The sequence below is a fragment of the Ruditapes philippinarum genome, unplaced genomic scaffold (genome assembly GCF_026571515.1).
Source record: "Ruditapes philippinarum isolate M1 unplaced genomic scaffold, ASM2657151v2 ctg1969_1_1_1_1, whole genome shotgun sequence".
Taxonomy (NCBI): Eukaryota; Metazoa; Mollusca; class Bivalvia; order Venerida; family Veneridae; genus Ruditapes; species Ruditapes philippinarum.
This window is the reverse complement of record NW_026856975.1, coordinates 48,872-61,164: the sequence shown is the minus strand read 5'-3', so window position 1 is coordinate 61,164 and position 12,293 is coordinate 48,872. Positions and strand designations below refer to the sequence as shown.

The 12,293-nt window shown below is 32.3% G+C and overlaps 1 protein-coding gene across 10 annotated transcripts in view; it reads right to left on the bottom strand.

Annotated features, from left to right (window-relative positions):
- Nucleotides 1-8,352: 8,352 nt before the first annotated feature.
- The window catches only part of LOC132748321 (uncharacterized), a 38,428-nt gene continuing 34,487 nt past the window's right edge, over nt 8,353-12,293 (bottom strand). For all 10 annotated transcript variants that reach the window (XM_060737892.1, XM_060737896.1, XM_060737897.1 and 7 more), the window contains 2 exons: nt 11,025-11,791; nt 8,353-9,786 (listed from right to left, as the gene is read on the bottom strand). In XM_060737892.1, the coding sequence (XP_060593875.1) occupies nt 9,455-9,786; nt 11,025-11,791 (1,099 nt within the window). In that variant the 3' untranslated portion in view covers nt 8,353-9,454. The remainder of the gene's footprint in view (nt 9,787-11,024; nt 11,792-12,293) is intronic.

Below are 12,293 nucleotides of genomic sequence, written 5' to 3'. Positions count from 1 at the left end.
TTTCACCTTTTGCAAGCAGGATGGTTGACCACACGTGACAAATTTATTTTGCCAAGATTTCGTTATATCCTTTCAACTTTTGACTGAAAATAAATTCCTTAATGAAATATGCTCAATTGTTTTCTTATTCTTAATAACGTTGACTAGAGTACCTATTTCAATTATTCTTGGACTACAGTTTTCATGAAACATGTCATTTTTGGATCTCAGTGGATCTATTTTTGTTATATTTTTGACATAACGTACTGTTTTACTTTTGAAAAAGATATATAATTGTTAAGAATGATAATTATCAATAATATAATTAATAGTTTTTTTTAACCCATATTGACGTTTTCAAAATAAGGTTTACCCATCATTCCATACAATTTCACTATGAAATTCATTGACACCATCACGTACAAACATACAGTAAAAATTAAATTGCATTTTATAGTCTAGGTTTCATGCTTACGCACGTTCACCGACTTTACAGCTATTACCCCTGGTCATCGGGCTACTAGTATCTATCTGTCAATCTCCCTGGGGAGTCTTTTAACTCCGCTTAGTGCAGCCGACACTTTAAATTATACCATCCTCGCAGGTACCCATTTACACCTGGGTGAAGTGAAGCAATCGCAGGTAAATTTCTTGCTCAAGGAAATTAGCAGTGCCCCTGGTGGAGTTCGAACCCGGGACCTCTCGATCCCTAAGCGCGCGTCCTACCACTGGACTACTGCTCCTACAGTACTCAAAGTTTTCTACCCTCGTGTATATCGTTTTTAGGTGATTAATGTCGGTTACGATTGAAACAAAATTCATTTGGCAAAATGTTAAATTCCGAATGTGATTTTAGTTAAATCAAATCAAAATTTTAATAGCAAGTTTATAAACGAGAACGTTTTGTCGATATCAAATTTGATGAAATTACCGGAAGACACTTAAAACCCTTAGAAAAACGTAAGTAATCTCACTGTGTTTTTTTTTTTTTTAATAATTAAAAATTAACAATTACATGTATAATTGACAATTTAATCGTTGGCGGTTATATAAAAAAATTTTTTGTATAAAAATATATGAAAATTATGAATTTTATATCAAATGAACACATCAGTCACTTATTTGAGAGTATCGGATAAATGTGTGTGTGTGTGTGTGTGTGTATGTACGCGTGCGCGCGTGCGTGCGTGTGAGTTAGTGTGAAAGTTTTAGTTTCTCTCATGTGCAATGAATGACAATCGCTCATTATTATTATTATTATTATTGTTGTTGTTAATGTTGTTGTTGTTGTTGTTCTACAAATCTATACTGAATAACTGGTCATCATGTCTACGTCAAGAGTTTGGTTAATTTAATGGAGAATTGATCGATATTTATTTCGCTAAGGTTGCCAGAAGATTAGGTGTACACAGAAACTCAATAAATAAATACTTTCTAAAGTAGAATCCCAAGACCACAACATAATTGAGAATGTTTCGAGAGAGCTTCTACGACGTGCCCAAAGTAATGGATCCCTTCTGCAAACACTACAAACTCGAAAGAGAAATATGTTTTTTTTTCTATCGGGCGGCAAATTAAAAAAAAAACTCAAAGTGTAATAGCTCTAATTAATTATAATTACGTTTAGATGTAAATACTCGTTAAAACCTGAGCTCAGCATGTAACATTTTTCTGAACTGAAAATAAGAATCCATTGTTTCATTGCTTACTATTGATAACGTTAAAAGTCTGACACTTAACAAATCAATATTTCTATAGTTTCAATGATTCAGAAATATAGATGAACAGTAGTTAAACAACCATCCTAGTTTTTGATGTTCGAATTAATTAAAAACTGAACATGAGCAAACACACAAATAAATGATATATCTACAAATTAAGCTAGAAAACATTACGGTAGTAGATGTTTATATTCAATTCTTTCACTAGAAACATACCACAAGTGAACACCCCACACAATGATACACAATGGATAATATTTATCAAAGCTTATGAGCGTGTTTCTTGCTTGCTGATAGTTACGTTGGATATGACTTTTAAATCGACTTTATTGTATTGTCATTGGTAGAAGTATTATGTAATAGTTATAGTACACGAAACGAGGTAGTTACGAGGATATAACACTGGCTGGGGCGACATCAAGGGATGTTTCTGCTAAAAAATGGCGAGGCCGTTAGGCCGAGACAATTTTTGCAGAAACATCCCGAGATGTCGCCCAGCCAGTGTTATATCCTCGTAACTAACTCGTTTCATATACTATAACTGTTTTATCGCAATGGCATAACGTTCTCTTTTTTGTAATAGAAATAAATAAATAAACAAATAAATAAATAAATCGTTAGCTACATTACAGTTATTTATGATAAGGCAGGGTTTTTCATGTTGTTTTCGCTGCCACAAAAACAGATATACAAAAGACATCCAATGTTTGAGGCGGATTGTAAACTGTTACCAATATTAAAGGGCTTTTTTTAATGGAAATAATTCATTCAGCGGATGTACCTTTTGATTAAATGAGAGTAAATTTCATTTCATTAATTATCTTTGTTTATATTTTTCATTGTATTTATTTTATTTTATTGATTCCATTTTTTTTCTTTGCTACTGGGAATGTTCGTTTCCACTGCCCCATTGGAGTCTCTGTGGAAAAAAAACTCAACCGCTATATAACAGTCGAGTTTTTTCCTATATGAATAAATGAAAAAAACTGTACTGCTATATTTCAATATAGTTTTCAAATGCTCATTGAAGTGTACTGAGTATACTGGGTTAGTAGTTAGAATGAATATTTCTTTGTATTGCGTATTTAAATATGATAAAATTAAATTATTATTTGAAATAATTGTTCAATCAAAGCATCATATGAAACTATAACGCACCTTTTTCCTATATGTTAAATTCTCAATCCAAAATGAAAGTAAAAGGCACAGCAGATTTGTTTCCCTTTGCTTTTGTATGGAGTATTTTCATTGGTCCGAGGTTTTCATGTGACCAATGAAAATACTCCATTTGAAGACAATCTGCTGCACCATTTTACTTTCATTTTGGATTGAGAATTTGACATATCGGAAAAAAGGTGCGTTATAGTTTCATACAAGAAAAGCATTGATGCAAAACATCAAAGGGCGTCCAAGCAAGAAATGCAGCAAGTGACGATGAACTAGTAGACATATGATGACAAGATATTCTTATAATCTTTTCAATGGTTAATTGGTTTTTACCAGAATTGTATATCACTTATGAATGAACGGACGAAAAACATAGTTCATTATGAACTTTGATTGGCATGCTAGAGATTAGAATATTACTTGTTAATTATTCTTTATGATCGTGATTATTAATAGTAACGGATATACATGTATACAATCATTTATAATTCATATGTGTAACGCATGATCAACACCACACTTGTGAAATTGTCCCTTATTATGTTATCGCTATTAGCTCTTAAGGTATCTGTTCACACTAAGTCTTAGTAAAAATATGACACTGGTCATATTACCATGTTGATCATGTTGAGCATAATAGTTTTATTATACAATAATTGTAATATCTATTTTAATAATAAAAAAATACAGATTTTATGAATATTGTTTTCTTTTCTTTTGTTTTTATGTGCTTTTTTAATACTGAGTTTTTACGTTTACTACTCTTTTGTTATTAAAATTGTAAAATAAATTTTAAGAATTCAATTGTCATATCAAAACTGAAATAAAAGTCAGTAAATTATGGTTAATCTTTCAATATATAATATTGTTTATTCTTAAACCAATGGCATGTACATTTGTATTTTTCTTTATCATTTTTTAAACTATCAATTGAATAATTCATAAAATCTAATTTGTAACTTTGCATAATTCCTCGTCATCTTTACTAAACACTAAACATTAAATAAAATGTTTAAAAATTGATAATGTCATATTAATACCATAAAAATGTACCTTTTTTCTCAATCATTGTACATATTTATTGTTTTTATCTCATAAAGATAAAATGAAACATGCTATTGTTGTTGTTGTTGTTGTTGGGTTTTTTTTTAATTGTATGTTTATGTATAATAATAATCAATAATCTGAGTGTAACCAAACTAAGTGACAAATATTCATTTTGGAAAAAAAGCTTATTTATCTGTAAAATATTTGTTCTGTTCTGTAACGATATCAAACATCTACTCCAAAATCGGAACAGACCGGACAATAAACGTGTGATACTATTCGCTGGTCACTAGTAAATCCCGGTCAAAATAGACCGGGAGAGACCGGGAATTACCGATAGGATTAATCATTCTATTTACAGCTTTCGGATACATGTACAACAATAACATTACATAATAACCCACTGTGTACTATAAAATGATAAATAAAAAACCCCGAAGAGCGCGATTGATTGACGGAAAAGGTTATTTCATTTGAAAATGTTTGCATTGCGAAATTCTCCAGTTCGCTATTCATTGTACATATCGCGACATTTCATTCTTAATTAATAATCAAGCACCCTCATACCGATCGGAATGATCGGCTTTTATCATGACCGACTAAAAGGCTCGAGAAGTTGCTGTCGCCCTTTCACAAAATCTGATTTCATTCCATAAGGGGCGCCGCGCTTCGGCGCGGACGCCAATGATGCTTTGATTGAACAATTATTACAAATAATAATTTAATTTTATCATAATTATTTAAATACGCAATACAAAGAAATATTCATTCACTGTGAATTTAGTGTGTTTTACTCGTGAGAGTTATACCGAAACAGTGCAATCAGATCTCTTCCGAGTTTTATTTGTTGACAGTTTGGGCTTGAATATTACTTGCTTCGTATAATCAGGTGTGGGTGTTGTTTCCTTAAAAAGTATTTATTTATCTAAGATTTGACACCAGGATTGTAAAGATCGGTGAAAAATTGATCAATATATGCGCTGATAATTGAGATGCTTGTGATATTTCTATGCAAAATGAAATTAGAGTAAAATACCTTTATAATTTTTTAAAGTCATAAAATTTTTTTTTCATAAAATTTATTTTTGTCAATACTTATGATGTTTGGATGATGTTTAAGGGTTTTGGGTTGTAGAGGGGGAACGGGTGTATAGTGTAAGTCATGTCCACTCGACGTTCACCTGTGGCTTAGATCATTAGAAGCCTAAAACAATCGTACACGGAACTACATTGATCAATTTTTGAAAAAAAAAACTTAATTGAATTACAAGACAAAAACATAAACAAAACTTACAATTAGCCGTTTAAATCAGCCTTCCGCTCTTTCTCGGAAATGCCGTTCGCTCGTTTTACCATATACCACAATTTTGAAGTGGAGCCGTGAAATTAGATGATAAAGAATGGCATAACAATAAAATATATTCCTGTAACTATGTATTTTTCAAATGAATTTTTTTTTTGGAAATGTTTTTAAGCAAACTTTTACCAACCGTTTTATTTCCTTTTTTCATTCATTTCCATAGGGCATTTACAAGGTGTATAGCTATATGAAATGGTTTCTTTTTATAAAATCTAAAACGGCTAAATCATGTTGTTTCCAAACAAAGAGTTGTAACATAGAATAAGTCTGTTAGCTTTCTGAATTAAATATTTACGTGAACAGAATAAAAGCATTATGCTGCTATTTTAAGTATGGTTTTGATTCTGTACATGCACGAAATATACAAAAAATATTTCTTCCATAAAGATACCGGTATTTATGAATTATCCTTATTCAATATTCATAAAGAAATCATTTAATAAGTAAACTGCAAGCAGAAAGTATACACGTAAGTCGATCAAGTCGAATTTGTATATATTACAATGTATGGACATTGCCTTGAGTAACACGCTAAAAGAATATGAAAATGTGAGAATTACTATCATTTTAACTGTACCCTTTAAATTATTTGTATTATCCTTAGTTTGAATATTTTAAAATTTGGATAAGGAAGGTTTCAAATGTATGCCAGCGCACTCCCACGAACGCTGGATAATTTCAGTTCATTGTCTTTTAGCACTAGTACTACTGTCTATACGCAAGTATGTATGTGTGTTTAAGTTTGTTTATACTCGGCGCCGGAATAACCATATGTCCAAGATTATAGCATCCTGCCGGTCCACTACGGTAGTCACATCTGGGACGTCTTTTTCAAGCCGAATCTTCTGGTAGCCCAGTCTTCATTCGTTGTTGGTAAAGGAGACGACAATACTGTCAATGCATCAGCTTTCTGACCGACGATAACAAAACCGACCTTCGTAACGTTAGCGCCAACCCTCCAGAGTTAGTCACGACAGGTCAACCAATCACCTCTGGTACTTGAGATGACTTGACCTTGACCTGCCGTGTGCCTTCTCGGCGACGTGCACGCCTCTGGAGGGATTTGGAGAAGTAAATTCCGAGTTGGGTATCATTTTATATTTTCTCAATAAGGGAGACAATCACACAAGGCCGTCAAAACAAAATAATATAATAGTTTTTGTTCTTTCTGTATGAATATCACACGCTCATTGTACAAGTATAAAGTGAGTGTAAAATATGCGAGGAATGATATATAAAAGTTTCTTTGGAGATTTAAAATGTACACAAATCTTCATAGTGAAACAATTATTTCATATCGGAGTTATCATATATAATGATATGATACGAGACATCGTCATTTGTTATAAATTTATACAGCTATGTGTATTGCAAAAGCAAAAAAATGTTATACAGAAAGAAACATTTTAAACAGAATTAATCATTATTTAACTATTTTGATCTAATTCATAAGATATATTATTAGAGTAAAAAATGCATTTTATACAAAGTGATGCAAAATGTCAAAAAAGGTTAACATTTCTGATGACAATGCATTCGGTTCTGACGTAAGAAAAATGTATAAAAGCAATAAATGAAACCACTGAATGCTTAAAATACGATATCTGGATATGTGTTCCTAAAAATACAAAATATATCAGAAAAATACGTACCTAAAAATACATTGTCCGGTATTTAGGTACTCATTGACCGCTGTACAGTACCCTACTTTCGTTTCAAAATTCATATATTTGGCTAATACAGGTACTCTGAAAATTGCATGGAGGTAAATTATCACCACTTTGTGCTTCAAAATTAACCCTTCAAAGGCATTACTGGCGAACTGTCTGTGGTCCGTACTCGACAGCAAAAGCCGCTTTTTGTATTTTAACAGACGCATGGGCACCCTCACTAAGCATTGACTACATATACATATTGAACACATTTCTTTTGGTTTTGTGGATGTTAGGCTGGTAGGTGTTATAAAGATAGACAAGTGATCCAATGTTACAGCTTTTAACAATATCAATCCCCAGGGACATATCTGCACCATGAATAAAGAAAGCAGGATACGTAAAGCCCCATTTACATAGTCCCAGTTTGGCGTCCCGGTTTACCACGGTTTAGTCCACCGGGATCAACCGTGGTAAACCGGCGTAGGGCCGTATCGATTCCGTGAAGTACCAGGACAAACCGTGGTGAACCGGGTCAAACCGGGAGATCGCCACGATTGTATTAAAATGTTTAATGCAACCAGGACTCACAAGCACTCATCGGGAAGGAATCCCAGAACCGTGTTCTATCGGCTTGGCAACGGGAATCGCCGGGGAACCACCGTATCTATACCGCATCCATACCGTGACAAACCGTAGCAAACCGGGATGGGTGTTAATCAATATCCAGACGGCAAAGCCCCGGTGATGACACGATGTCACTACGGTAAAACAGGCAGAGCTACGTTAGAGTCAGGGTTCATTTTGTTTAATGAATGACCATGAGCATGGATTATTTGTTAAATGAGAGTAGAAAAAATCTTCAGCTGATGCATTTTCAGCTTCAGGTACTTCAACCTCTGTATGCGTTGTAGACACAGTTTTTTCCAACTTTTTTCCCCTTTCTTTTGGATGGCATCTCTGCTGTCTTTTTACAAAATAACTGATGTCAAGTTTTGCTCTCCATAAGTTGGTGAATAAGCCTATTTAATATTTGATCATTTATGTTCTGAATTGACATTGAATTTCTATGAACGTGCTTCATTTTCTTGATTTTTTTATGGCAACGTAGCGCATCGTTTAACAAGGTCTATTGAATTAGTTGAAGTGCAAATGTTTTAATTATAATCATTAATTATATACATTGTTGTACTTATATATGAAATATTGAGAACTATTGATGAAATAAAATGCGTATTTTCATTCCCCGTAATTTTACTGTAAAAAAAATTCACTGCAGTGAAACATATATTCCGTATTTTCACTGGTGTCATGCCTAATTTCATTCAATACACAACTTTTAAGGGTGATCTTTCCGGATGATTCGTGTACAAATGAATTAACTGGTAAAGGTAAATGGTACTGTACATCAAAACTTAAAATGACAACAAATTTCAATATTTATTTATATGGAATGCTTGCAGTAATGACATAAGTATAAATGAAAAATAAATAATTATTTCATAGTCATTTAAAACAGTAAACATACACAGAAAATAAAGTTAAATGCACATTTGTGTTTACCTTCAGAAAAATATTATAACTCTTAATGATATATTTATAGTAGAATATATCACCTGGTTACATATTTATTCATATATTCACTTACTATGAATATACGTGTAACGACCATTTTCTTCTTACTGAATATTCATGTGAAACAGGCAGTGAAAATAAATAATAACACAATCCAAACATTTATAAATGCGGTAGTTGTGATGATGTAATATGAAACAATAGAGCCGCTTATTTCTACGTGATTTATTACTCTGAATAAGAAAGTTCTTGGTTCCTTTTATGAAGAGACTGAAACGCAAATATTTTCAATAGAATATCAGTACAGTTCTTTCTGCATATTTATTTCAACTATCTTACATATCTGTAAACAAAGAGTTCATTTTGGATACAATCGGAGACGTACATAATAGTGTAACTTATGTTGAAATATGTTGAATACTGTGAAGCAAACAAAAAGAATGGCGATCGTTCGAAATCAGCTTTTTTCTGGCGAACATAAACATTTCCCGACGGACAAAACTGGAAACCCAGAAAGATATCAACATTAAATCTGGCAATCTTTTGTTATTAAGTTGTTTATATATATATTTCTGGGTTTCCACTTTTGTAGAATTAATTTACTACAATGACTAATGATGATAGGTCACATTAATTGGTGAATATGTACAGAAAATCTTAAAGCGATTCATTTAAAATTTTCATATTTTAACAGACCAATTTCACTACCACAGTGTAATAATGACGTATATGAATTTACACAAGACGTGAATCAAATAAATAGGATGTTGTATTGCTGATTAAAATGCTTAAAAATCACACTTAACTGAGAAATTGTACCACCATTCACCATCTTTCCTTCTTCACAAAAATAGAACAAAAAAAAAGAAATATTTTTGTGAAACCTCGTTAAGATAATAAGTTAACAATAATTCCACTAGTTTAATAAACTTGAATCATGTTAAACATCACCATTATCTCATAAAGCAATCTAAAGTCAAATCTTTATTTTCTTTATGTTTTTCAGTAACGACAGCCGCTATATCGTCGCGACCCATGTCACGTAACGCCATCGACAGTACGTTCACAGCGCCGTCCTTTTTGTCTTTCATCTGGCGTTTCCAGTAAAGTAGAATCTTGTACGTGACGTCAACCATTCCAAGACCGTTAGATATGGCATCAAACCCAAGTCCAGTAATAGTACTATCTGGCAGGTCTAAGTGGACTGCTAGTGTGAGACCTTCTGGTACCAGCCTTGATAAAGTCATCAAACTTTTGCCAGACAAAATTCGAGACTCTTTTTCCACTGAAATATAATAATTTGGATACATGGATTACATCATCTTGCTTTAATAGCTGGACTGTATTTCTCATGATACATTAACATCTGATTATAGTTCGAACCACTCAATCAATAACAATAAGGTAAACCTAATACACTATATAACATAATGAATAGAACAATACAAAATGTATGTTCCATTGGGTAGATTTAAAACAAAAAGTAAATAATAACAAAAATCAAATTAACTAGCAAAGGGAATACCAGCGGAATAAGCACTGTTTACATGATATCGTCTTCAGAAAATGTTACTACATGATTTGAAGTGTCATTTATTTATTTCAAGTGTCGAAACATGCTCTCTATATGGTAATAAAGATAAACGGTCCTCTTTGAAGATTTTATCTATCTGTTTTAGGAAATTGTGAATAATAAATCCCTATATCTACTTTCGTATGTTTCATTGTTTGGTTAAGATACGTAAAGAAGTAAAATTGAATATATTTGTCATTTTTATCACCCCCTTTCAGCTGAACGCTATTTACATATGTTTACAGTATTTAATAAAAAAAATATAATTATTTACGAAGCAAATATTTACTTGATCCCCGCCATTCTTATAATAATAAATTCTTACGATATGTTATTCTCATAACATAGGTTCTAAATAATAACTTAACATTTTGTCACATTCAATCGTATATATATATAAGAATGGAACAGAGACGTGTATGACATATAGCTCTGTGATGAATATTTATACTTTGACTGATGTCCCCCCTCCCCCAAAACAAAATGTGTGTTTTTTCTACATTATAAAAAATAAATTTTAACTATGCAGTTGTTTTTTTTTAGTTATATATGCTGTAGTTGCTGCTGCTGATAGTGGTGATAATTTTTAATCTCCTTTACTTGCATCATTAAAAATCAGGAAATATCAACGCTAAAAATAAATGTATATATTTGTATATTGTTCGAAGTACATGTACAAATAAAGGATAATGAATAAGTCCCCATTTATTATATGTGTTTAACAAACAAAACACTTATTGCATGGTTCAAAGTTTGTTTACATGTACATCCTAATGTAATTTTATATTGGTTTAAAACTATTTTCACCGAAAGCATAATTATTGTAATTAAAGACTGAACTCGTTGGTTTAAACATGCAAATGTTTTAGACATGAAAAATAAGTATTATATCGCATTGCCTTCAAACATAAGTAATAACAACATATCTTAATTAGAGAATAAAAACTTACAAATAATTGGTTTCCGGCTGGTTCTCATTAATCGTTCCATTACCGTTGATGGTAAAGGTTTGAATTTAGGGACTGAAGGTTCGTCCTTCTTTTCTTGTTCTTTGATATTTAAATCAAACTCTATCTTAGGTTTCTCCTTTTCAGGTTTGGGCTCTTCTGGTACAAACTCTGGTTTGAAATAAGCTCTAACATTTTCCTCCGGTATTTCAACTTTGAATTTTATAGTAGATGCAAACTTTGCTAACTGATCCGTAGAATCTACAGGAACAAAGCTTATATTGCCAATCAGTTCTTTCTCTTCATTTGTTTTTGGCTCGATCACAAAACGTCTATAACTTTCTGGTAAAAATTTGAAAAATTGCAATTCTTTATTGTCAAGATAATCACTTTCAAAGCTCACTTTAATGTCTTCAGTAACTTCTATACCCCACTTCATTCCGTCAAATATTTCAAACCCGTTGACTTCTGGTGCTTTTTGTTTATGACTTGGAGGAGGTGGTCGCCTTGAACTAAATGCTGGCTTCTTTTCCTCCTCTTTGTGAACCTGAGATTTGTCTATTAACTGATATCCCTTTTCTTTTCTTTCCGCGACTTTTTCTTCCTTTCTATTAATGGGGCAACATTCAAGAACGACAACCCATAATTTTTCTTGCAAGTTTATAAATACAAGTATTTCACCCATTTCTTTGCTTACGCGACCTTCTAGCACCGTTATAGATCTATGTAGGGCAGTTTTTCTGTTTGGTTTGGACAGAGCGACACAAAACCTGAAATTCACAGTAGATAATTTAAAGGGAAAGTTGAGAGTATTTCTACTATGTAAAACAGGCTAATTAATATTTGTTTAACTATCAAAGGCACGAGAACACTCGGACATTAGTTGTTTGCTTCTTTTTTGTTGTTATTTTGCCCTTTTTTTATTTTCCTTTTTTTGTTAGTAAATAAAGCAGTTTAGTGTCACTGAAATAAGAGAGATAAGATTTAAGAACTTCTTTAGAATGAACAAACCTTTAAAACAAACATTCAAACAACAACAACAACAAAAGAAACGGACATTAAAATTAAAACAAAATGTCTGAAACAATCTCTCAATAATAAATAATTAAAGATATTAGGCACATATTGCATAATCAACGGGAAGCGGTTGTCTAGTGGTTAATGTGCCTGCTTCTCAATCCAGATATCATTGGTTCGAGCCCTAATCTGGTCACAACCATGTCTCTCCATATGACACCAGTACTGGTTGGTTCCAGGAAACGGACTCGAAAG